The 25945-nt window shown below is 49.9% G+C and overlaps 1 protein-coding gene across 1 annotated transcript in view; it reads left to right on the top strand.

Annotated features, from left to right (window-relative positions):
- The window catches only part of LOC141124056 (proteinase-activated receptor 1-like), an 84691-nt gene extending 59389 nt beyond the window's left edge, over positions 1–25302 (top strand). The window contains exon 6 of the mRNA XM_073612139.1: positions 22605–25302. Coding sequence (XP_073468240.1) covers positions 22605–23662 — 1058 coding nt within the window. The 3' untranslated portion in view covers positions 23663–25302. The remainder of the gene's footprint in view (positions 1–22604) is intronic.
- Positions 25303–25945: the final 643 nt, after the last annotated feature.

The raw sequence follows: 25945 nt of genomic DNA on the forward strand, positions 1-25945 counted from the left end.
GTTCCCCCTGCTGCAGCATACAGCCAGGTTTGCTTCAGTGATGAGGAGGGAGGGGATTATGAGGTCACTGACTCAACGTGGGTGCCTGATAAAAGAGAGGAGGAGGGGGAGAAGGCACATCACCAACGAGGCAGGATGCCCTCCAGGGGCCAGCCTAAGGGCAGCACACTGCATCACACCTCCGCACCTACCACACCTACAAGCTCCGTATGTGCAGGGCGCTGCAGTCTCTGCACGTTATTCCAAAAGTTCTTTGGTGTGGGCCTTTTTTGGGGCGAGCGCATCAGATCGCACCGCTGCTATTTGCAACATATGTCTCAAGCGTATCTCACGTGGCCAAAACATCTCCCGCTTGGGTACCACAAGCTTGACCAGACATATGTTGACCTGCCATGCAGTTCATTGGCAAGTGTATCTAAAAGACCCACACCAAAGAACAAAGAGGACCTCTCCTTGCTCCTCATCAGCTGAGATCTCCAACCCCACTATACCTTCAGTCCTCTCTGAGACTTGCACTGAGAGGAATGAAGGTGTAGAATTAGGTGTGTCACAGCCAAGTACTTGTGGGCAATCTGCTTTCGGTACACCGACGTCAGATTGTACCAGGCAAATTTCCCTGCCCCAGCTGCTGCACCGCCGAAAGAAGTTCGCTCCCAGCCATCCACATGCCCAGCGGTTGAATGCTAGCTTGGCAAAATTGCTAGCACTTCAACTGCTACCTTTTCAGTTGGTAGACTCTGCCCCCTTCCGTGAGTTTGTGGAATGTGCGGTTCCTCAGTGGCAGGTACCCAAACGCCACTTTTTCTCACGGAAGGCGATTCCGGCTCTCTACCAGCATGTGGAAGGCAATGTCCATGCCTCGCTGGACAGGGCGGTCAGCGGTAAGGTGCATATTACCACTGACTCATGGTTCAGCAGGCATGGACAGGGATGCTACCTAAGTTTCACGGAGCATTGGGTGAGTCTGCTGGCAGCTGGGAAGGATGCAGGACAAGGTGCACTAGTGTTGGAGGTTGTTCCACCACCACGCCTCCAAAATGCCACTACTAATGATTCTGACACACCTCTCTCCTCCACCCCCTCCTCTTCTTCTTCCTCCATGGCCTCTTCCTGTTCTTTGTCCTCGGAACCAGCGGTGCTCCATAGGCATTCAAGGGGCTACGCAAGTATGCAGGCCAAAAGATGCCATGCGGTGCTTGAGCTGGTGTGCTTGGGGGACAGGAGCCACACTGGGGCAGAGGTTCTGTTAGCTCTGCAGGGGCAGGTTCAGAGCTGGTTGATGCCACGCCAACTTAAGGCAGGAATGGTGGTTTGTGACAATGGGACCAACCTCCTCTCTGCCCTCCGACAGGGACAACTGACCCATGTGCCCTGTTTGGCTCATGTCTTGGCGGTGCAGCGGCTCTTGGGCAGGTACCTGGGTTTACAGGATGTCCTGAGGCAGGCCAGGAAAGTCTGTGTGCATATAATGCCAGTGCTCGGCTGGCAGACCTCCAAAAGGAATTTAACCTGCCCAAGAACCGCCACACACAGCAGAGGGCCATCAATGAGTGCCTGTGCGACTATGGCACCAGGACAGGTTTAGGGGAGCTTGTTTTTTTTCCCCACGCCAGTGGGCCATGATCAGGGATGCATGCACTGTCCTGTCACCATTTGAGGAGGCCACGAGGATGGTGAGCAGTGACAGTGCATGCATCAGTGACACTGTCCCCCTTGTCCACCTGTTGGAGCACATGCTGCGTGGAATAATGGACAAGGCACTTGAGGCAGAACAGAGGCAGGAAGAGGAGGACTTCCTTAGCTCTCAAGGCCCCCTTTATCCAGACAGTGTTCCTGCATGCCCGCCGATCACACAGGAAGAGGACGAGGAGGAGGAGGAGGATTGTGTCAGTATGGAGGTGGAGCCTGGCACTCAGCATCTGCAGCAGTCTTTAAGGGATCAGTCCCAAGAAACACATGGACTTGTACGTGGCTGGGAGGAGGTGGCTGCGGACCATGTCGTCCTTAGTGACCCAGAGGACTCCGGACCGAATGCCTCAGCAAACCTACACTGCATGGCCTCCCTGATCCTGCAAAGCCTGCGTAAGGATCCTCGTATTCGTGGTATCAAGGAGAAGGACCAATACTGGCTGGCAACCCTCCTTGATCCACGTTACAAGGGTAAGGTTGCAGGCCTTATCTTGCCGTAGCAGAGGATGAAACATCTTCGGGAGGCCTTGCAGAAAGGTCTGTGCAACGCGTTCCCAGAGACTGGGAGGTTACAAACTCCTGTTTCTGGACAACATGTTGCTGAGGCTTCGGTCAATCAAAGAAGGAGCGGTGGAGAAGGTGGCCATCTGACCGATGCGTTCAGACAATTTTTTAGTCCGCAGCCCCAAGGTATTATCGGTTCCAGCAACCATCGCCAGCGTCTGTTTTACATGGTGCAGGAATACCTAGGGGTAAGATCAGACTTGGACACCTTTCCCACTGAAAATCCTCTGGGTTACTGGGTCTTGAGGATGGATCACTGGCCAGAGCTTGCACAGTATACATTTGAGCTACTGGCCTGTCCTGCATCCAGCGTTCTTTTGGAACGCACATTCAGTGCTGCTGGAAGCTTTGTAACCAATCACAGGGTGTGTCTGTCCACCGACTCGGTCGATCGACTGACCTTCATAAAAATGAATCAGTCTTGGATCACCACCAGATACCAAGCACCTGATGCTGATGTAACCGAATAAATTTTTTTGAAATGTCAGATCCCTTCAAAGACTGCCTATGCTGATGCTGAGTGACTATCCTGTTATACTGAGTAATTATCCTCTTCCTTCTCAATGATCATGATGATGGCTTGTAAGAACATTTTTGGTTCTGGGCGCCGCCAGTCCCGCCACCAGTGGCTAAGGCCCAATTGTTCAGCCTCTGTTTAACAGGGGCGTGTAATTACAATTTTTCATGCAATACTTTGCAGCAGGGCTCGTTCCTGTGCTCCAAATAGAGTATCTGTGAGGGGTTGCAGTGTTGTGGCACCAGCACCAGTGCCTAAGGCCTAATTTTTCTGCCCCTGTTCAACAGGGGCATGTAATTACAATTCTTGATCTAATATTTCACAGCAGGGCCCTGTGAGGGCTTACAGTGTTGAGGCCACAACAACACCTAATGCCCCGTACACACGGTCAGATTTTCCGACAGAAAATGTGTGATTGGACCTTGTTGTCGGAAATTCTGACCGTGTGTGGGCTCCATCACACATTTTCCATCGGATTTTCCGACACACAAAGTTTGAGAGCAGGCTATAAAATTTTCCGACAACAAAATCCGTTGACGGAATTTCCGATCGTGTGTACACAAATCCGACACACAAAGTGCCACGCATGCTCAGAATAAATAAAGGGATGAAAGCTATTGGCTACTGCCCCGTTTATAGGCCCGACGTATGTGTTTTACGTCACCGCGTTCAGAATGATCGGATTTTCCGACAACTTTGTGTGACTGTGTGTATGCAAGACAAGTTTGAATCAACATTCGTCGGAAAAAATCCTAGGATTTTGTTGTCTGAATGTCTGATCAATGTCCGACCGTGTGTACGGGGCATAAGGCCCACATTTCTGCTGAGTATATAGGGCAGGACCCTACTTTCAAACATCTAACTTACAAACGACTCCTACTTGCAAACGGAAGGAGACAACAGCAAGTGAGATGAAATCTACCCCTAGGAAGGGAAATTCTCTCCTGTAAGAGTTAATATGGGAAAAACATTTCTCCTTTCCACTGATGCTGTCCAATCCTTGTTCCACTAAAAACCCCAAATTTTCTAAAAACATTTGTCATTGGGACAAAAAGTGAGGTGAAATCTTCTGAAGAGGAGGAAAGACAGCAAAACAAATGTCACAGGGGTGATAACCCTTCCCTATGTTTTCCAAAAAGCTTAAAAAAGATTTTTTGGCTGGAGCTAAACACGTTAAAAATGTACCAGTTCAAAATTACAAACAGATTCTACTTAACAACAAACCTACAGTCCCTGTCTTGTTTGCACCGCCTGTATACTGCTGTTCAGAGTATATAGGGCCTGGCGGCCCCACACCTTTCCTTTTTTTTAATTTAGGTGCGGGGTTCCCCTTAATATCCATACAAGACCCAAAGGGCCTGGTAATGGACTGGGGGGTACCCATGCCGTTTGTCTCACTGATTTTCATCCATATTGCTGGGACCCGACATTACATTAAACCCGCAAGCAGTTTTAAATGACTTTTATTCCTTTAAAAATGTCATTTTGTGCAGGGACTGTTCTAAGCACGGGAAACATGCGTCACTTTACAGGCATACTATAGACACCCCCCAGGTACGATATTTAAAGGAATATTTCACTTTTTTTTTTACTTTAAGCATCATTAAAATCACTGCTCCCGAAAAAACAGGCGTTTTTAAAAGTTTTTTTTGCATTGATACATGTCCCCTGGGGTAGGACCCGGGTCCCCAAACCCTTTTTAGGACAATACCATGCAAATTAGCCTTTAAAATGAGCACTTTTGATTTCGAACGTTCGAGTCCCATAGACGTCAATGGGGTTCTAGCGTTTTTGGTCCGTTCGCAGGTTCTGGTGGGGGTGTTCGGCTCATCCCTACTGCTGAACTCTGTATTCAACATACAGCCCTGCGTACAGAGTACAGTGGTCAGGAATATGTAATATAGAGTGTAATGTGCAGTCCAGCATACAGTGTGCAGGGGTCAGGAGTACGTAATGTAAAACCCATTGTACAGAGTGTAGAATTCATTAGTATTGTCCAGGGGCCATTAATGTAACATATGACTGTAATGCCCCGTACACACGGTCGGACATTGATCGGACATTCCGACAACAAAATCCTCAGATTTTTTCCTACGGATGTTGGGTCAAACTTGTTTTGCCTACACACGGTCGCACAAAGTTGTCGGAATTTCCGATCGCCAACAACGCGGTGACGTCAAGCACGTACGACGAGACTAGAAAAGGCCGGTTCAGAACCAAGCGCAGCACCCTTTGGGCTCCTTTTGCTAATCTCGTGTTAGTAAAAGTTTGGTGAGAGACGATTCGCGCTTTTTCAGACTCGTGGCTTTCAGATCGTTTTCTGCCATTCAGTTTGTGGTTGTGGGTTTGTATCTGCTCTTCAGTGCGTGCAGCAAGTTCCGCGTGACTTTAGTCACTGTATTCTTGTTCGTTCGTTACTGGTTTTCAGGTCGCTCTTCACAGGCCTTGCTGTTCTTCAGTGCGTTCTGTTACTTCGTTCTGAGCAGCCGACCGTTTTATAGCCATGTTTCGTATGCGTACTCCTCGTAGAGTTCGTGCTGTGCGGGGGCTTGGTGTTGGGGTCCTGACCTTGACACAAGTCCAGTCCATGAACAGGGTGGGGAGGAGTTCATGGACCAAGAATTGGTTGCTTCAGCGTGACCAGTTCTGTCATATGCCTTTGCTCCTTGAGATCCGTGAGAATAATCCTGATGATTTCAGGAACTTTCTCAGGATGACGGACCCCGTGTTTCACCGTTTGTTGGCTTCGCTGACCCCCTATATCAGCAGGCAGGATACCTGCATGAGGCAAGCCATCACTCCAGAGCAGAGGTTGGTCGCTACCTTGCGGTATTTGGCCACAGGGAGAAGCCTGCAGGACCTCAAGTTCTCGACAAGCATCTCCCCCCAGGCTCTGGGGATCATTATCCCAGAGACCTGTTCTGCCATCATCCAGGTCCTACAGAAGGAGTATATGAAGGTAAGATTTTTATCCTTTTATATCACATTTTATTGTATTGAATGTTTGCTAATATATTGTATTTCTTCCCTCATTCCCTAATTACCATGATTGGAATATGCTGTGAATGTCCCCTTTGTCCTCATGCATGCTTGATTGTTATGTAATTATTATTTTAGGTCCTTCATACATATTTGCCCTTCAATAACCTCCCCAGCATGGTGTCCCCTGCCCTATATTCACCTCATGTAGTCACTTAACAATGTATTTTATCAGCTCCATAGTAGTGCTTTACCCCAAACACCCCCTAAAATGTTTGGAAATGTTATTTTGGATTTAAATTCAGGCAGAGTGCCAGAGGCTTTTTTTTGTGGTGTCCCCAAATTTTTTGTAACCCTCCCTCCCCCAACTGCTAAGTCAGCTGATACCAATCCTCTATCTATCCTCAATCATCTATCTGCTGACTTTGCCAAACCCATACACACTATACCCACCTCTTTAGTGCTCAGATTTATGGATGAATTCCCCAAAGCATGTAGTGCAAGGGCCTGCCTGTATACTTTCCAATGGTACTGTTTAAAGTTCTTGTATCCTATTATGATCTTGATAGGTAATAGCAGAATGTCCAAATGTCCTCAAATGTGTACAGTGTGTATTTATATCTTTGTATTATGACACTTCTTACCTGTCCAGTGGGCTGCCAATAGTGTAACTAAGGAGGGGCTGTTCCAAGTAATACCCTGTATTTAGGCATTCATCTCTCAATGAAGTGAAGAGGGTTACCTGTCCAAGAGTCCCCCCCCCTATAATGTTAGAAATGGCCCATGAGAGGGGGGGGGGAGGGGGAATATGATAGGTGTACCTTATACTTTGTTGTTGTTAAATTCCCCTTAATAAATGCTATCTGGAGGTTGACCCATAATGTTTGTGTCTAATCTGCTTGCCAGGTTTCTGTGAAAAAATAGTAATGTTTATTGTTTTTTCCTCAACAGTTTCCTTCAACGCCACAGGAATGGCAGACTGTGGCCTCCCACTTTGCCCAGTGGTGGGACTTTCCTAACTGCGGAGGGGCAATTGATGGGAAACACGTCCACATCGTCCCACCACCCAACTCGGGGTCGTACTATTATAATTAAAAGGGGTTTAATAGTATAGTGATGTTGGCGGTGGTGTCGGCTAATTACGACTTCTTGTATGTGGACGTGGGGAAGAATGGCCGGATGTCCGATGGTGGAGTGATCGCCCAGACGGAGTTCTACAGGCGTCTCCAGAATGGCAGCTTGGACTTGCCACCTCCAGAGGACAATGTTGAAGGTCTCCCATTTGTGTTCGTTGCTGATGAAGCATTTGCGCTGGGGGACCACCTGATGCGGCCATTCCCGATGAGGACCCTCACCCCGGAACAGAGGGTTTTTAATTACCGGCTGGCCAGAGCCCGAAGAGTGGTGGAGAACACATTTGGAATCCTGGCCAGCCGGTTCCGACTATTTCTGACACCCATCCATATGGCGGAGTATAAACTGAACCATATTATACTGGCGTGCTGTGTTCTCCATAATTTTTTAAGAAAACATTCAGCCAACTATGCTGGCTCAGTTGGGCCTGAGGCCGGAATCCCAAATACTTCAACAATGACGGCACTTGAAAGCGGACGTCCTGGCTTGCCCTCCCTGAATGCCCGTGATGTCCGGTTACGATACCTGGAGTTCTTTGCGGGTAGGGGGGCTATCAATATGCCAGACAATCTGTGACACCTTTTTCAAATAAAAAACAACCAAAAGAAATTCTTGGTGGACATTTACTGCTTGTGTTTGTTTTAGCTGACCCTGACAGAAATGTGTTGAGTGCAGAAAATGTCGTGATTGGGTAACCTTATAAAGAATAGTGTTGGCTGGTACTTCCTAAATGCAAAAACACATTTCACTACAAGTGCACATGCAACTGCACTGAACCTGCACTTGTAGTGCAAAGTGTATTTGCCCTTAGGAAATAACCCCCATTTTTGCATAAAACAGCAATTACATCACCCCAAAAGTGTTGTAGTGTTGAGACAATAATCCACACATTCTTGAGTAAGCCAATTTTTTTATACCTGCAAAATCACATGTGCATTTACCAAAGGTTTTTGAAACAGACCAACATGTTTGTTGTATAAAATGTTTGCAGTAGCATTATGAAAAATCAAAATATCCATTTCAGATAAAACAGGCCTGTGTAAAACCAACAAGAAAGCCAAAAAACTAGAACTTACAAAGTTCACATTAGGTAAAACCTGAAGGCTATATCAGACATCAGTATTTATGAACTGTGTTTGATATAGCGTTCAGATGGGGGGAAATCACCCCTGGAAAAGCCAAATTTGAAAGATGCACACCAATTTACGAATGTCAACATGTGCTATCTGCCATCAGGGGGGATCAAGGGACGTGTTTTGGGGGAGCAAGCCCTTCCTCAACGCTACTTTATAATTGAGGAAGGGGTTGCACCCCCAAAACGCGTCCCTTGATCTCCCGTGATGGCAGATAGCACATGTTGGCACACTGTGTGCATCCTCCAAATTTGGCTTTTCGAAACATTGTAAAAATTTAAATTACATAAAACAGGTGATTTTGTGGGGTTTAAATTCGCCCCAAAACATCAATGATGTTATTATTTTTTGTAATAACATCACGTATTTGTTGCTGGATGTTTTGCAATTCAAGATTATACCCCATGATCTCCCCTATCAGTATCTGGGCACTTTCTGATGTAAAGCGTTCTCTCTCCCTCACATCACGATCACCTAAAAAGAGATAAAGAACAAAAAAAACAGGTCTCAAAAATCTGCCACCAGCCATCTCTTTTACCTGAGTCTGTGGTCGCAGACACTCACCTGTTGTGGTGCCAATCTCCACCACGTCTTCTTCTTCCTCCTGCTCTTCTTCTTGTGTTTGGGGTAGTTCCCCTTCTTCCAGAGGGGGGGGGGGGGTCTGTGTTCTCCTGGGATGAGGAGTGTCCGAGTCTTTTCTCCCCTATGTAAAACAAAAATGGTATACTTAGCACACAGATATTTGATGGCAGAACTATAGAAATAGGAAACATTGCTTGGAAGTGGGGTACAATTGTCTATTTTAGCCGAGTTCAAAGATGTCTTTTTTTATTGCCCTTTGTCAAGCTGCAATACTTTACCTGTTTGGTACAAGCTTCACAGATGTAGCCCCCCCTATAGTATACACTGGAGCACCTGTGTGGCCCCCTAATAAAAATGGTGTTCTTGTGTCCCACACTAGTGCTCCAGTGTCCAGATGTGAAAACAGCTGCTCAGTGTCCTCTCCTTACACACAATCTAGTTTGCATTTCATTCTAGTAACAAACCCATCTACACAAACAAATATTTGGCATCCAAGTAGGTCCCAAAAAAATGTGGGAAAATGCATATGGCCTAAACAATGGTGTTCTAGAGGCCGAAAGAAAAATGTTTGATACGAACGAATAATGGGCCCATGAACATTAAAGTTGACCTTTTTAAACGTTACAATTACTAAAATCATATGGAGCAGAACGAACGGAATAAAGCCAGAAAGAATAGGAACACAGCACAACTACTTACTTTTTTGCAGCACTCTCCGGATCTTTCGGTACTGCTCCGGCTCTCTCAACTTCAGGTCCGACCACCGCTTCCTGAGCTGATCTTTAGACCTTCGTACCCCGAAATTCCGCTCGAGACTCCTGACCACTTTCGCCATGATCTTGGCCTTTCGGATGTTCGGGTTGGGGTAAGGCCCATATTTTCCATCATAGTCGTACTTCCTCATGATGTCGACCATCTCCAACATCTCCCCAAACGACATATTTGTGGCCTTAAAACGTCTCCTTCTGGATCGGGACGTGCCTGGATCCGCCCTTTCCTCCTCCTCCTCGTTGCTACAATTAGCCCGCACCTGCTGTATGTCCACCATCATGCTCTTCCACCACTGCGCCGAACGAAAAGGGGCGGGGAATACACTAGAAAGAACGTCAGGGGCGGGCGGAGTTACACGCATGCGCAGTGTATATAAAGCGTAACACGCATGCGTATTACGTTTGATCTGTGAGCGGAGGAAGGAGCATTGAACGCGGCGATCGTAAGAACGAAGGTAAGAGACAAACTTGGGCCTATACTGCTTCTATAGATTGAGGCCTATATTGTTACAAGATTAGGAGAGTTTTGTCTGACATTAGGCTTTGTCTTGTGTTGTGTCTTGCAGTGAACATGGATATGGTACTGGAAGATCAGGACTTCATTTCTGTCTTCATAGAGATGCTAAGGGAGCTGCCCTGTCTGTGGGAGATTACCCACCCCCATTACAAGAACCAAATAAAGAGGAAGGCAGCACTGGAGCAATTGTGTGAAATTGTGAAGCAGGTGATCCCCACAGCAGACATCACTTATTTAAAGATCTTAATTGGTGGCCTGAGGAGCACATATCTGAGGGAGCGCACTAAAGTCCTGGATTCACAGAGATCCGGAGCAGCAGGTGACATCTATGTCCCCAGGATGTTGTACTACGACAGGCTGCACTTTCTGGCAGGCCAGACTGAACCCAGGCCATCCCTCTCCAGTCTTCCTTCCACGCTTCCTTCCCCCCAGCTGAGGCTTCTGACGCCCAACCTGGGCCTTCCAGGCCACATGTGGAGGAGCCCAGATTGAGCCAGGTATAGCATTCCTCTAAATATTTCTGCTTGTCCAATCAATGATGTTACCTAGATGTTAGTTGGGAGTACTAATTTATGATTGTGATTGATGATGCAAAAACTAAAACCATGTCCCTTTTTCATACACAGGGAAGTCTCAGCCAGGAGGTGGCTGGGCCAAGCCGGCTGGCTGATCTGCAGGTCCCTCCACCCCCCCTGGAAACAGAAAGTGGCAGCAGGAGGAGTACCCTAGAGGAGGCGGCTATCAGATTTTTTTGTAGGGCTACAGAGGTCCTGGGAGCACCACACACCAGGCAGGAGAACCTTGCGGCATTCATTGCCTATAAAATGCAGAGGATGGAGGAGGGCTAAAAAGCCATGTGTGAGGCCCTCATATCAGAGGCTCTGGCGAAAGGTGTGAGGGGCCAACTTACACCTCACACACAGCTTTGGGATGGTCCTCCTCCTCCTCCTCCAGGTCCTACTCCTCCTCCTGCCACATCTCCAACTGCACAGCCACAGCCCGGAAGGAAGTGTGAAAGGAAGACCAGACAGTGATTGCCCTGGGTTCAGTCTGGTCGGCCAAAAGATGCAGCCTCTTGTGGTACCACAGCCTGGGGACACAGATGTCATCTGCTGCTATCCGGATCTCTGTGAATCCCGGACCAGACTGCCCTCCCTTAGATATGGACTCCTCAGGCCACCAATTTTGAGGTTTAAGAATTGATGTCTGCCGTGGGGGTCCCAGGCTTCACTAATTTCTCCTGTTGATCCAGTGTTGCCTTCCTCTTTGTTTGGTTCTGAGCCCTTAATAAAGGATTTTTGTTTTGAATTATACTCTCCTATGTGTTTTACTTCAAAAATGATGGTTTGTTTGTGAGGATTCAGGTACATTTCAAATATACAATGTGAAATGAACAAGGGACACCAACAACAAACAATCTCCTTGAGATTAAATAATAAAAGATATCAATGGTGTTGGGGTAACTTGCCACACAAAACACACCCAAAAATATTCTGGAGTAAAAATAAAAATAACATTGAACAAAGATCAGCCTTGGAAAAAATCCAAACATTAAAGAAAAAAAAAGTCTTAAAAAGAAAAAAAAAAAAAACCATAAAATATATAAAACTGTCAGATGTGACAACTAATAACAATATATTGAGGGAATCCCACTAAAAAAACACAAATAAAAGTTTGTGAGAAGTGTGTGTGAATATGAGCATCAAAACGACTTAATTCTTGTCACATTATAAAGAAGAAGAGAGTGCGCTGTATTAAACCATTTTTAACATTGCAGCGTGACGAAAGTGCTGTATCCATTGCGAACGCTAAGTTTACCAGAACGAGCTGTCCCGTGTCGGAATTTCTTCTGAGCATGCGTGGCACTTTGTGCGTCGGAACAGGCCACACACGGTCGGAATTGACGCGATCGGATTTTGTTGTCGGAAAATTTTATCTCCTGCTGTCCAACTTTGTGTGTCGGAAAATCCGATGGAAAATGTCCAATGGAGCCCACACACGGTCGGAATTTCCGACAACACGCTCCGATCGGACATTTTCCATCGGAAAATCCGACCGTGTGTACGGGGCATAAGAGGTATGTAATGTATAGCACAGCATACAGTTATGACTAGGTAATGTACAAGGTATTTTATTGAATCCTCACTGTTGCACCCTGCATACCCTGCCATACATGACATACTCTTGGTTACTGAACTCTGTATAATTTGCTGCCCCCCAGCAAAGTTCCTTTGTCCTCTCCAAGCAAAAATCCTCCAACCCTCAAAGTAACCATCAATTACTCTTCTCTGCACACCTCTTTGCTTTTCTCTGTGCCCATCCCCAGCTCAGCTCTGTGCCAAACATCCACAGCCCACCTACACACCTCCCCATCCACAACCCACCTAAACACCTCCCCATCCACAACACACCTACACACCTCCCCATCCACAACCCACCTAAACACCTCCCCATCCACAGCCCACCTACACACCTCCCCATCCACAACCCACCTAAACACCTCCCCATCCACAACACACCTACACACCTCCCCATCCACAACCCACCTAAACACCTCCCCATCCACAACACACCTACACACCTCCCCATCCACAACCCACCTAAACACCTCCCCATCCACAACACACCTACACGCCACCCCATCCACAGCCCACCTACACACCTCCCCATCCACAACCCACCTAAACACCTCCCCATCCACAACACACCTACACACCTCCCCATCCACAGCCCACCTACACACCTCCCCATCCACAGCACACCTACACATCTCCCCATCCACAACCCACCTACACACCTCCCCATCCACAACACACCTACACATCTCCCCATCCACAGCCCACCTACACATCTCCCCATCCACAACCCACCTACACGCCACCCCATCCACAGCCCACTTACACACCTCCCCATCCACAACCCACCTAAACACCTCCCCATCCACAACACACCTACACGCCACCCCATCCACAGCCCACCTACACACTTCCCCATCCACAGCCCACCTACACACCTCCCCATCCACAACACACCTACACACCTCCCCATCCACAACCCACCTACACACCTCCCCATCCACAGCCCACCTACACACCTCCCCATCCACAACACACCTACACACCTCCCCATCCACAGCCCACCTACACACCTCCCCATCCACAGCCCACCTACACACCTCCCCATCCACAGCCCACCTACACACCTCCCCATCCACAACCCACCTACACACCTCCCCATCCACAGCCCACCTACACACCTCCCCATCCACAACACACCTCCCCATCCACAACACACCTACACACCTCCCCATCCACAACACACCTACACGCCTCCCCATCCACAGCCCACCTACACACCTCCCCATCCACAACACACCTACACACCTCCCCATCCACAGCCCACCTACACACCTCCCCATCCACAACACACCTACACACCTCCCCATCCACAACCCACCTACACACCTCCTCATCCACAACACACCTACACACCTCCCCATCCACAACACACCTACACACCTCCCCATCCACAACACACCTACACACCTCCCCATCCACAACCCACCTACACACCTCCCCATCCACAGCCCACCTACACACCTCCCCATCCACAACACACCTACACGCCACCCCATCCACAGCCCACCTACACACTTCCCCATCCACAGCCCACCTACACACCTCCCCATCCACAACACACCTACACACCTCCCCATCCACAACCCACCTACACACCTCCCCATCCACAGCCCACCTACACACCTCCCCATCCACAACACACCTACACACCTCCCCATCCACAGCCCACCTACACACCTCCCCATCCACAGCCCACCTACACACCTCCCCATCCACAGCCCACCTACACACCTCCCCATCCACAACCCACCTACACACCTCCCCATCCACAGCCCACCTACACACCTCCCCATCCACAACACACCTCCCCATCCACAACACACCTACACACCTCCCCATCCACAACACACCTACACGCCTCCCCATCCACAGCCCACCTACACACCTCCCCATCCACAACACACCTACACACCTCCCCATCCACAGCCCACCTACACACCTCCCCATCCACAACACACCTACACACCTCCCCATCCACAACCCACCTACACACCTCCTCATCCACAACACACCTACACACCTCCCCATCCACAACACACCTACACACCTCCCCATCCACAACACACCTACACACCTCCCCATCCACAGCCCACCTACACACCTCCCCATCCACAACACACCTACACATCTCCCCATCCACAGCCCACCTACACATCTCCCCATCCACAACCCACCTACACGCCACCCCATCCACAGCCCACCTACCAACCTCCCCATCCAAAGCCCACCTACACACCTCCCCATCCACAACACACCTACACACCGCCCCATCCACAGCCCACCTACACACCTCCTCATCCACAGCCCACCTACACACCTCCCCATCCACAACACACCTACACACCTCCCCATCCACAACACACCTCCCCATCCACAGCCCACCTACACGCCTCCCCATCCACAGCCCACCTACACACCTCCCCATCCACAACACACCTACACACCTCCCCATCCACAACACACCTACACACCTCCCCATCCACAACCCACCTACACACCTCCCCATCCACAACACACCTACACACCTCCCCATCCACAGCCCACCTACACACCTCCCCATCCACAGCCCACCTACACACCTCCCCATCCACAGCCCACCTACACACCTCCCCATCCACAGCCCACCTACACGCCTCCCCATCCACAACACACCTCCCCATCCAAAGCCCACCTACACACCTCCCCATCCACAGACCACCTACACACCTCCCCATCCACAGCCCACCTACACACCTCCCCATCCACAGCCCACCTACACACCTCCCCATGCACAACACACCTACACGCCTCCCCATCCACAACCCACCTACACACCTCCCCATCCACAACACACCTACACGCCTCCCCATCCACAGCCCACCTACACGCCTCCCCATCCACAGCCCACCTACACGCCTCCCCATCCACAGCCCACCTACACGCCTCCCCACCCACAGCCCACCTACACACCTCCCCATCCACAGCCCACCTACACACCTCCCCATCCAAAGCCCACCTACACACCTCCCCATCCACAACACACCTACACACCTCCCCATCCACAGCCCACCTACACACCTCCCCATCCACAGCCCACCTACACACCTCCCCATCGACAACATACCTACACACCGCCCCATCCACAGCCCACCTACACACCTCCCCATCCACAGCCCACCTACACACCTCCCCATCCACAACCCACCTACACACCTCCCCATCCACAACACACTTACACACCTCCCCATCAACAGCCCACCTACACACCTCCCCATCCACAGCCCACCTACACACCTCCCCATCCACAACCCACCTAAACACCTCCCCATCCACAGCCCACCTACACGCCACCCCATCCACAGTCCACCTACCCGCCTCCCCATCCAAAGCCCACCTACACACCTCCCCATCCACAACACACCTACACACCTCCCTATCCACAGCCCACCTACACACCTCCCCATCCACAGCCCACCTACACACCTCCCCATCCACAACCCACCTACACACCTCCCTATCCACAACACACCTCCCCATCCACAGCCCACCTACACACCGCCCCATCCACAGCCCACCTACACACCTCCCCATCCACAACCCACCTACACACCTCCCCATCCACAACACACCTCCCCATCCACAGCCCACCTACACACCTCCCCATCCACAGCCCACCTACACACCGCCCCATCCACAGCCCACCTACACACCTCCCCATCCACAACACTCCTACACACCTCCCCATCCACAGCCCAGCTACACACCTCCCCATCCACAACACACCTACACACCTCCCCATCCACAGCCCAGCTACACACCTCCCCATCCACAGCCCACCTACACACCTCCCCATCCACAGCCCACCTACACACCTCCCCATCCACAGCCCACCTACACACCTCCCCATCCACAACACACCTACACACCGCCCCATCCACAGCCCACCTACACACCTCCCCATCCACAGCCCACCTACACACCTCCCCATCCAAAGCCCACCTACACACCTCCCCATCCACAACATACCTACACACCGCCCCATCCACAACCCACCTACACACCTCCCCATCCACAACACACCTACACACCTCCCCATCCACAGCCCACCTACACACCTCCCCATCCACAGCCCACCTACACACCTCCCCATCCACAACCCACCTACACACCTCCCTATCCACAACACACCTCCCCATCCACAGCCCACCTACACACCGCCCCATCCACAGCCCACCTACACACCTCCCCATCCACAACCCACCTACACACCTCCCCATCCACAACACACCTCCCCATCCACAGCCCACCTACACACCTCCCCATCCACAGCCCACCTACACACCGCCCCATCCACAGCCCACCTACACACCTCCCCATCCACAACACTCCTACACACCTCCCCATCCACAGCCCACCTACACACCTCCCCATCCACAACACACCTACACACCTCCCCATCCACAGCCCAGCTACACACCTCCCCATCCACAACACACCTACACACCTCCCCATCCACAACACACCTACACACCTCTCCATCCACAGCCCACCTACACACCTCCCCATCCACAGCCCACCTACACACCTCCCCATCCACAGCCCACCTACACACCTCCCCATCCACAACACACCTACACACCGCCCCATCCACAGCCCACCTACACACCTCCCCATCCACAGCCCACCTACACACCTCCCCATCCAAAGCCCACCTACACACCTCCCCATCCACAACATACCTACACACCGCCCCATCCACAACCCACCTACACACCTCCCCATCCACAACACACCTACACACCTCCCCATCCACAGCCCACCTACACACCTCCCCATCCACAGCCCACCTACACACCTCCCCATCCACAGCCCACCTACACACCTCCCCATCCACAACCCACCTACACACCTCCCCATCCACAACACACCTACACACCTCCCCATCCACAACACACCTACACACCTCCCCATCCACAACACACCTACACACCTCCCCATCCAAAGCCCACCTACACACCTCCCCATCCACAACATACCTACACACCGCCCCATCCACAACCCACCTACACACCTCCCCATCCACAACACACCTACACACCTCCCCATCCACAACACACCTACACACCTCCCCATCCACAGCCCACCTACACACCTCCCCATCCACAGCCCACCTACACACCTCCCCATCCACAGCCCACCTACACACCTCCCCATCCACAGCCCACCTACACACCTCCCCATCCACAATACACCTACCCACCTCCCCATCCAAAGCCCACCTACACACCTCCCCATCCACAACACACCTACACACCGCCCCATCCACAACCCACCTACCCACCTCCCCATCCAAAGCCCACCTACACACCTCCCCATTCACAACCCACCTAAACACCTCCCTATCCACAACCCACCTACCCACCTCCCCATCCAAAGCCCACCTACACACCTCCCCATCCACAACACACCTGCACACCGCCCCATCCACAGCCCACCTACACACCTCCCCATCCACAGCCCACCTACACACCTCCCCATCCACAGCCCACCTACACACCTCCCCATCCACAGCCCACCTACACACCTCCCCATCCACAACCCACCTACACACCTTCCCATCCACAACACACCTACACACCTCCCCATCCACAGCCCACCTACACACCGCCCCATCCACAGCCCACCTACACACCTCCCCATCCACAGCCCACCTACACACCTCACCATCCACAACACTCCTACACACCTCCCCATCCACAGCCCAGCTACACACCTCCCCATCCACAACACTCCTACACACCTCCCCATCCACAGCCCACCTACACATCTCCCCATCCACAACACACCTCCCCATCCACAACACACCTACACACCTCCCCATCCACAGCCCAGCTACACACCTCCCCATCCACAACCCACCTACACACCTCCCCATCCACAGCCCAGCTACACACCTCCCCATCCACAACACACCTCCCCATCCACAGCCCAGCTACACACCTCCCCATCCACAACATACCTACCCACCTCCCCATCCACAGCCCACCTACCCACCTCCCCATCCAAAGCCCACCTACACACCTCCCCATCCACAACATACCTACACACCGCCCCATCCACAACACACCTACACACCGCCCCATCCACAGCCCACCTACACACTTCCCCATCCACAGCCCACCTACACACCTCCCCATCCACAGCCCACCTACACACCTCCCCATCCACAGCCCACCTACACACCTCCCCATCCACAACACACCTACACACCTCCCCATCCACAGCCCACCTACACACCTCCCCATCCACAACACACCTACACACTTCCACAGCCCACCTACACACCTCCCCATCCACAGCCCACCTACACACCTCCCCATCCACAGCCCACCTACACACCTTCCCATCCACAGCCCACCTACACACCTCCCCATCCACAGCCCACCTACACACTTCCCCATCCACAACCCACCTACACACCTCCCCATCCACAACACACCTACACACCTCCCCATCCACAACACACCTACACACCTCCCCATCCACAGCCCACCTACACACCTGCCCATCCACAACACACCTACACACCTCCCCATCCACAACACACCTACACACCTCCCCATCCACAGCCCACCTACACACCTCCCCATCCGCAGCCCACCTACACACCTCCCCATCCACAACACACCTACACACCTCCCCATCCACAACACACCTACATACCACCCCATCCACAGCCCACCTACACACCTCCCCATCCACAGCCCACCTACACACCTCCCCATCCACAACCCACCTACACACCTCCCTATCCACAACACACCTACACACCTCCCCATCCACAACCCAGCTACACACCTCCCCATCCACAGCCCACCTACACACCTCCCCATCCACAACACACCTACACACCTCCCCATCCACAGCCCACCTACACACCTGCCCATCCACAACACACCTACACACCTCCCCATCCACAGCCCACCTACACACCTCCCCATCCGCAGCCCACCTACACACCTCCCCATCCACAACACACCTACACACCTCCCCATCCACAACACACCTACATACCACCCCATCCACAGCCCACCTACACACCTCCCCATCCACAGCCCACCTACACACCTCCCCATCCACAGCCCACCTACACACCTCCCCATCCACAACACACCTACACACCTCCCCATCCACAGCCCACCTACACACCTCCCCATCCACAACACACCTACACACCTCCCTATCCACAGCCCACCTACACACCTCCCCATCCACAACCCACCTACACACCTCCCCATCCGCAGCCCACCTACACACCTCCCCATCCACAACACACCTCCCCATCCACAGCCCACCTACACACCTCACCATCCACAACACTCCTCTTCTGCCCCATACACAGTTCAACTCTGCACTTTTTCCACAGTTCACCTTAGCACCCCGTCCACAACTCACCCTTGTACCCCATTAACATCTCACCTCTGCACCCCTCCACCCACAGATTACACCCCCAGTCCACAACTCACCTCAGCACCCTCATCTACATCTTATCCTCACAGCTTTCACCTCTGCACAATCTTCAAACCCCCTTCCCTGCTATAACCTCTGCACAAATCCCCCCTTTGCACAAATCTCTCACCTTTTTCACAGATCCTTCCTTCCGGCTTTCTCACAAATCATACCACCCCCCACACACACACACACAAAAAGCTCTCTCACCTGTTCACAGATTGTCCTCGTCCCCCACAGCTCTCTGTCACCTCTTGCAGAATGCAGCCATCACGGCTCTGATAGTTGGTGCCCGGGCTTTTTTTTTTTTTTTTCAACACAGTGACGTTCCTGCAGCTCTGCCTATTAGGAACGTAGCGCGGAGCAGAGAAGGAGTTTCACAGCACTTCGCTCCTCTCCGCGCTACACACAGTTGTAACAGGCTGCAGGTGGAGAAAGAAGCCGCCTCCCCAAGCCTCATATTTACAAATAATGTGGGTTATTGCAGCATCGAGACCTGCTGGGACATCCATCTGGAAACATCCAGCATCATGTGCCCTGGATGCAGTGCCGACACCACAGAAGATGGTGGAGGACGTGATTCCTTTACTGCTCTGTGTTACTGACAAGAGGGAAAGGACAGGGCTGCCAGAGGTGGCGGAACTCCCTTTCGGCAAGTTCCAGCAGAAAGAAAGCCATATATATATATATATATATATATATATATATATATATATATATATACACAACACCTAGGATGCATATATATATATATATATATATATATATATATATATATATATATATATATATATATATATATACACTGTAAGTGCAGCTAACTGACTCGACCTGCCTAATCTATCTAACTTAAATCAAATAACACCGTCTGTCTATCTACCTCTCAACGCCGCAACACACTACACAAGGCCGCCACGCAGGCGTCCTTATATAGTGTGGGGCGTGTACAAAACCCCCTGAGCCACCCTGGCTTTGGCCAATTACGGCTTTCTGTTCAGGCGGCGCTGTGATTGGCCAAGCATGCAGGTCATAGTGCATGCTTGGCCAATCATCAGCCAGCAATGCACTGCGATGCCGCAGTGAATTATGGGCCGTGACGCGCCACTCGAATTTGGCGAGAACGGCCCATAACGTTCGCCATTCAACAAACGGTCGAACATGCGATGTTCGAGTCAAACATGGGTGCAACTCAAACTCGAAGCTCATCCCTAGAGATGGCCTCTGTGTTACTCAGTCTAATAAAATATTCGAACACAAAAATCAATGGAAAATTACTGCCTGAGCAGTGACTGCATGCTATCAGATAAAGTCACTGTTTGGGTATTTAGGGAACCACGGTTGCTGCGTTTGGATGAATACAATAGTCAGCAATGGAGGTTCCTTCATGCATGCAGTTTAATGTGGATGGGGTAATAGACTGAATGTAGGCTGAACAAAAGAAAACCAATCATGTATGGCTAACTTTATTTATCTTTTTTCATCCTCCAAAAGGACAAGGTGGTTCTTTGAAGTTAGAATTGTTTTTCCATTTCTGAGAGAACAATGTGCTCCCTCCTCTTGTCCATCTTTCTCTCATCCCAGATTGCTGTTCACTCTTTGAAGGTCACACAGTGGCCAATATTCATCTGTCTTTAACTGTCCTTCACCAAGGTGGACTCAGGCTTTGACATCTCTGAGGGTTTCCACAATGCCAAGTTCCACTATTGCACACTGGATTTACCAGATGATATCCCAGTCATACTCTACCAAAGGTTGAAAGGCCATGTTCCCTCTCACTGCTTATTCTAACAGGTCAGTAGGTACCCGGTAGACACCAGACATCTGTCTTACAGGTATGAAGAGCTGGGACCCGGTCCCACTACCTGCCTGGAGTTTGCATGTTCTTCCTGTGCCTGTGTAGGTTTCCTCCGGGTACTCCGGTTTCTTCCCACACTCCAAAGACATGCCGGTAGGTTAATTGGCTTCTGTCCAAATTGGCTCTAGTATATGAATGTGAGTTGGGGACCTTAGATTATGGGCTTCTTGAGGGTAGGGACCGATGTGAGTGTGTGATGTATGTGTGGAGCGCTTCGTAAATTGACGGCCCTATATGGGTACCTTAAATAAATAGGGATAATTGCAGACACGCACCCAAACTCACTCAGGTAGAACTGGATGGACTGGTGTCTTTATTCAACCTTACTATGTAACTATGTAACTATGTAGCTCACACATTTTGCCAGTTTCTATCACATGGAGGTCACTGCATTAGTCAAAGCCAGCTGTTGAAGAAAAGTACAAGTGGCTGTGGAAATCAGCCAAGGCATGACACCTGAAGGATTATCTGTTGGTATAATTCCCCACTTCCCTTTTTTCTTAGGGATACTTTTGAACATCTTGCGTGTTTACTGTGTCCACAATGAATTTTGTGGAACAAATTAGGATTTTACAATGAGTACAAAATTCTTTCTTCCAATAGTTCATTGGGGGACACTAATCCTGCCCATTATTTTAGTTGATTTGTCTGCCTGAGTTAAGAGAATGACTGTAGCCAATAGAGACAGCTAAGCCTTTTGGGTTGTCGATTCATACTCCTTGATCCTAAGCATATACAGTATGTATCAATAGCTCTGCTGAGCCTTTTGGTTTACCTAGTGTCCAACCTTCTGGAGCAGAAGCATATACCCAGAGATCTGCTGAGCCTTTCGGTTTGCTTAGTGTCCAACCTCCTAGAGCTCCGCTGTGGCTTTTGGTTTGCTTAGTGTCCAACCTCCTAGAGCTTTGCTGAGCCTTTCAGTTTGCTTAGTTTACAACCTCTGAGATCCACTGTGGCTTTTGGTTTGTCTAGTGTCCAACCTCCTAGAGCAGAAGCACATACCCAGAGATCTGCTGAGCCTTTTGGCTTGCCTAGTGTCCAACCTCCTAGAGCCAAAGCATATACCCAGAGAACTGCTCCTTCCTCTTTCATTGAAATCATCAGGAGATCACCGGGCACTCAACATTAAGGGCTCACACAAGAGATCACCAGCTGTCCTCCTGTTTAATGCAATGTGAAAAATGTTGCAAAATGTTTCTCGTACAATGACTTCACCTCATATTTTTTTATGTTTTCAGGTAATGAAACTACGATGAACTCAACTCAACAAATTGAGGTCCACATACTGCACAAAACATTTTTACATGACTTTAAAGAGTATATGAAGAGCTGGTGGGTGACAAAGTTTGTGCCCTCCATCTATACCGTGGTTTTCCTTGTTGCTCTTCCTCTTAATATAATGGCGATCATCGTGTTCTTGGTGAAGATGAAGGTGAAAAATCCGGCAGTGGTGTATCTGCTGAACCTAGCCGCTGCTGATGTTCTCTTTGTTAGTATTCTTCCTTTCCACATTGTGTACCGATTCTCAGGAAATAACTGGATGGTGGGAGAAGGAATGTGCCGATTTGTCACGGCCATGTATTTAAGTAACATGCGTGGATCCATCCTGCTGATGACGAGTATCAGTGTGGACCGGTTCCTGGCTCTGGTCTACCCATTCCAGTCCCTTTCCTGGCGCACAGTGAGACGAGCCTGGCTGGTGTGTTGCTGCATCTGGGTGATATCGATGGTCAGCACCGTGCCGATTCTCATAAGACAACAAACCCGACCATTTCCTGACCTTAATATCACAACCTGTTCTGATGTTCATGATGCTGAATCAGTTGAAAGGTTTCAGGTTTACTATTATTTCCCCATTTATATCATACTTTTATATTTGCTACCTTTATTTATTACAACCTTCTGTTACATTGGAATAGTCTGCGGTCTCAGCATGAAGGGCGCCCAGAAGAGATCCCGAGCTGTCCTCCTGACTGTGGTTGTGTTGTGTGTGTTTGTCCTCTGCTTTGGCCCAGCCAATGTGATTTGGTTCATGCATTTCCTGCAGGTCTATAACAAAGCCAGTAACTTCCTGTACATCGTCTACATCATCAGTGTCAGTGTGAGCAGTGTCAGTTGTTGTCTGGATCCTTTGATCTATTACTATGGGTCCTCGGAGTGGCAGAGACATGTCTACAGCCTGCTGGGATGTAGGAGAGATCAGACACCACCAGTAGGCCATCAGCGGGTCCTCCTCCACAAAGACCAGATACAGAAAACTCCCAACAATTCTACTGAAACTTCCCAGTTTAAATAACTGGAGGAGGCCAAACATTTACAGAAAGTGATCCCCTTTATAAAGAAAAACAATTAATGGCTATATGAGAGTATTAAGTGTTTACAGTAATTGCTGATGTTGGGTTCCTTATATAACCGGCTCACTTGCTAAAAAGATATTGTTAGAAAGTCCTTGGAATGTCTTAGAAGGTTGTTGGAACGTGTTGTCAGAAAATCCTGGTCACAGATCTGCTGCTTTCCTGCTTATCTGTCACCTGTATTCCCAAAGTCATGCTGGTACATGAAGTTCCAGTGCTCCTTCCTGTCCTCAGCTTCCTGAAAAGATTTCTATTGATCCCTATTCACCCAGTGTTATACATTCTGAGAGAATCCTTGTAACTCCAATATTCTTAGACTTCCTCTAGCCAGATCTCCCTTGTTCCTAGTGTCTGTTTGCAATGCCTCAAAGTGTGATCTCTGTACCTCCAGTGTTCCCAATTTCTTCCTGTGTGATCTCTGTACCCCCAGTGTCTTCCAGTGTGATCTCTGTACCCCCAGTGTCTTCCAGTGTGATCTCTGTACCCCCAGTGTCTTCCAGTGTGATCTCTGTACCCCCAATGTCATCCAGTGTGATCTCTGTACCTCCGGTGTTCCCAATTTCTCCCAGTGTGATCTCTGTACCCCCAGTGTCTTCCAGTGTGATCTTTGTACCCCCAGTGTCTTCCAGTGTAATCTCTGTACTCCGAGTGTTTCCAGTGTCTCCCAGTGTGATCTCTGCACCCCAAGTGTTCCCAGTGTCTCCCAGTGTGATCTCTGCACCCCAAGTGTTCCCAGTGTCTCCCAGTGTGATCTCAGTACCCCAAGTATTCCCAGTGTCTCCCAGTGTGATATATGTACCCCCAGTGTCCCTGGTGTCTCCCAGTGTGATCTCTGTACCCCGGTGTTTCCAGTGTCTCCAAGTGTGATCTCTGTACTCCCAGTGTTCCCAGGGTCTCCCAGTGTGATTTTTGTACCCCAGTGTCTCCCAGTATGATCTCCGTACCTAAGAGTTCCCAGTGTCTCCCAGTATGATCTCTGTATCCCAATTGTTTTCAGTGAGGGCAGGCTGGATTCTTTCTTAGGAGTTCCAAAAGATCTCCTTTCTGTCCATGATGCCTTGTGTACCCGCATTCCCGAGACCCCTGTGCACTTAAGTAATCTTCATACATTTTACCTCTGTGTTTCTGTATGCTCAGAATCCCAATGCTGCTTAGATACTCATGTACTCCTGTCTCCCTGTAAGACCAGCGCTCCAGTGCTGCACTATACTCCTGCCATTCCTGTGAGCCTCGTATTCTGTGCTTTCCCAGATCCTCATCTCTATGGTTCCCTGTACTAGGCCAGCGGTAGGCTGCATGGGTGACCTCTCTGACCATACTGCTATCCAGATTGCAGGCTGCATGGAGGGTCGAGGATCCCAACCATACATACCAGTCCTTAGAATGTGCCATCAGAATGTCCTTAGAATGTGTTGTTGATCAGTCTGTAGAGAGAAGGTGTGTATCCTAATATTGTACAGACTGGGTCATGGTCAGACCTCCACAATACCAGAAATGAATGTCTCTTGTCATTGTTTTATGTGTTACTTGTGTAAACTCCTTGGTAAATGTCTTAAAATTTAAAATGTATTTTGGAAATTCATACATTGTGTTAATGTCTGTGTTGATCTCTCTAGTTTCTTCTATTCACTTTTATTTTGTAACTCTTCTCTTCTAAATAAACTTCAAAATCCAATCACCGGGATCAGAGGTTGTTCTTTACCTTTTCAGATAACAGAAAGATTAACTGAATTAACTCTCCTCCATGCCCCCTATTTCCTCTCTTCAATTTGGATCTTGGGTTGTCCTGCTGTGATCCTCTGCACCGCTGTCAGATCCCGGGTCCTGTGCCTCCATCTTTGGTCCTGACATCATTAAGTTTCTGATGTGTCTTCCAGGTTTGGGCAGCCCGACCCCACTGGGTCCACCAACCTGCAGCCGAATGGAACCTGAAACCTCCTGAGATATGCAACATGTGAAATCCAGGAGTTCTCAGAGTACAGAAGATGTCATTCTTGCCAAGGAAATAACGGTGGCTGGGTGTGAGGCTAACTTAAAAGTAAAAAAATAAAAATGTGTGTAGGAGTGAAAGAATATCTAGTGCATTGGATGGGTGAAAGTCTTTTTTAACCTCTGGGGACACCTTAGATACCTTCTGTTAATGTTCCTGGAACCCCCTCATTTATATACAGAGATATGAAGAGGAGGTGACGTCTGTTGTAAAGTCCTGACGAGCAGTGACTTGT

This window comes from Aquarana catesbeiana, linkage group LG01, assembly GCF_042186555.1.
Source record: "Aquarana catesbeiana isolate 2022-GZ linkage group LG01, ASM4218655v1, whole genome shotgun sequence".
Lineage (NCBI taxonomy): Eukaryota > Metazoa > Chordata > Amphibia > Anura > Ranidae > Aquarana > Aquarana catesbeiana.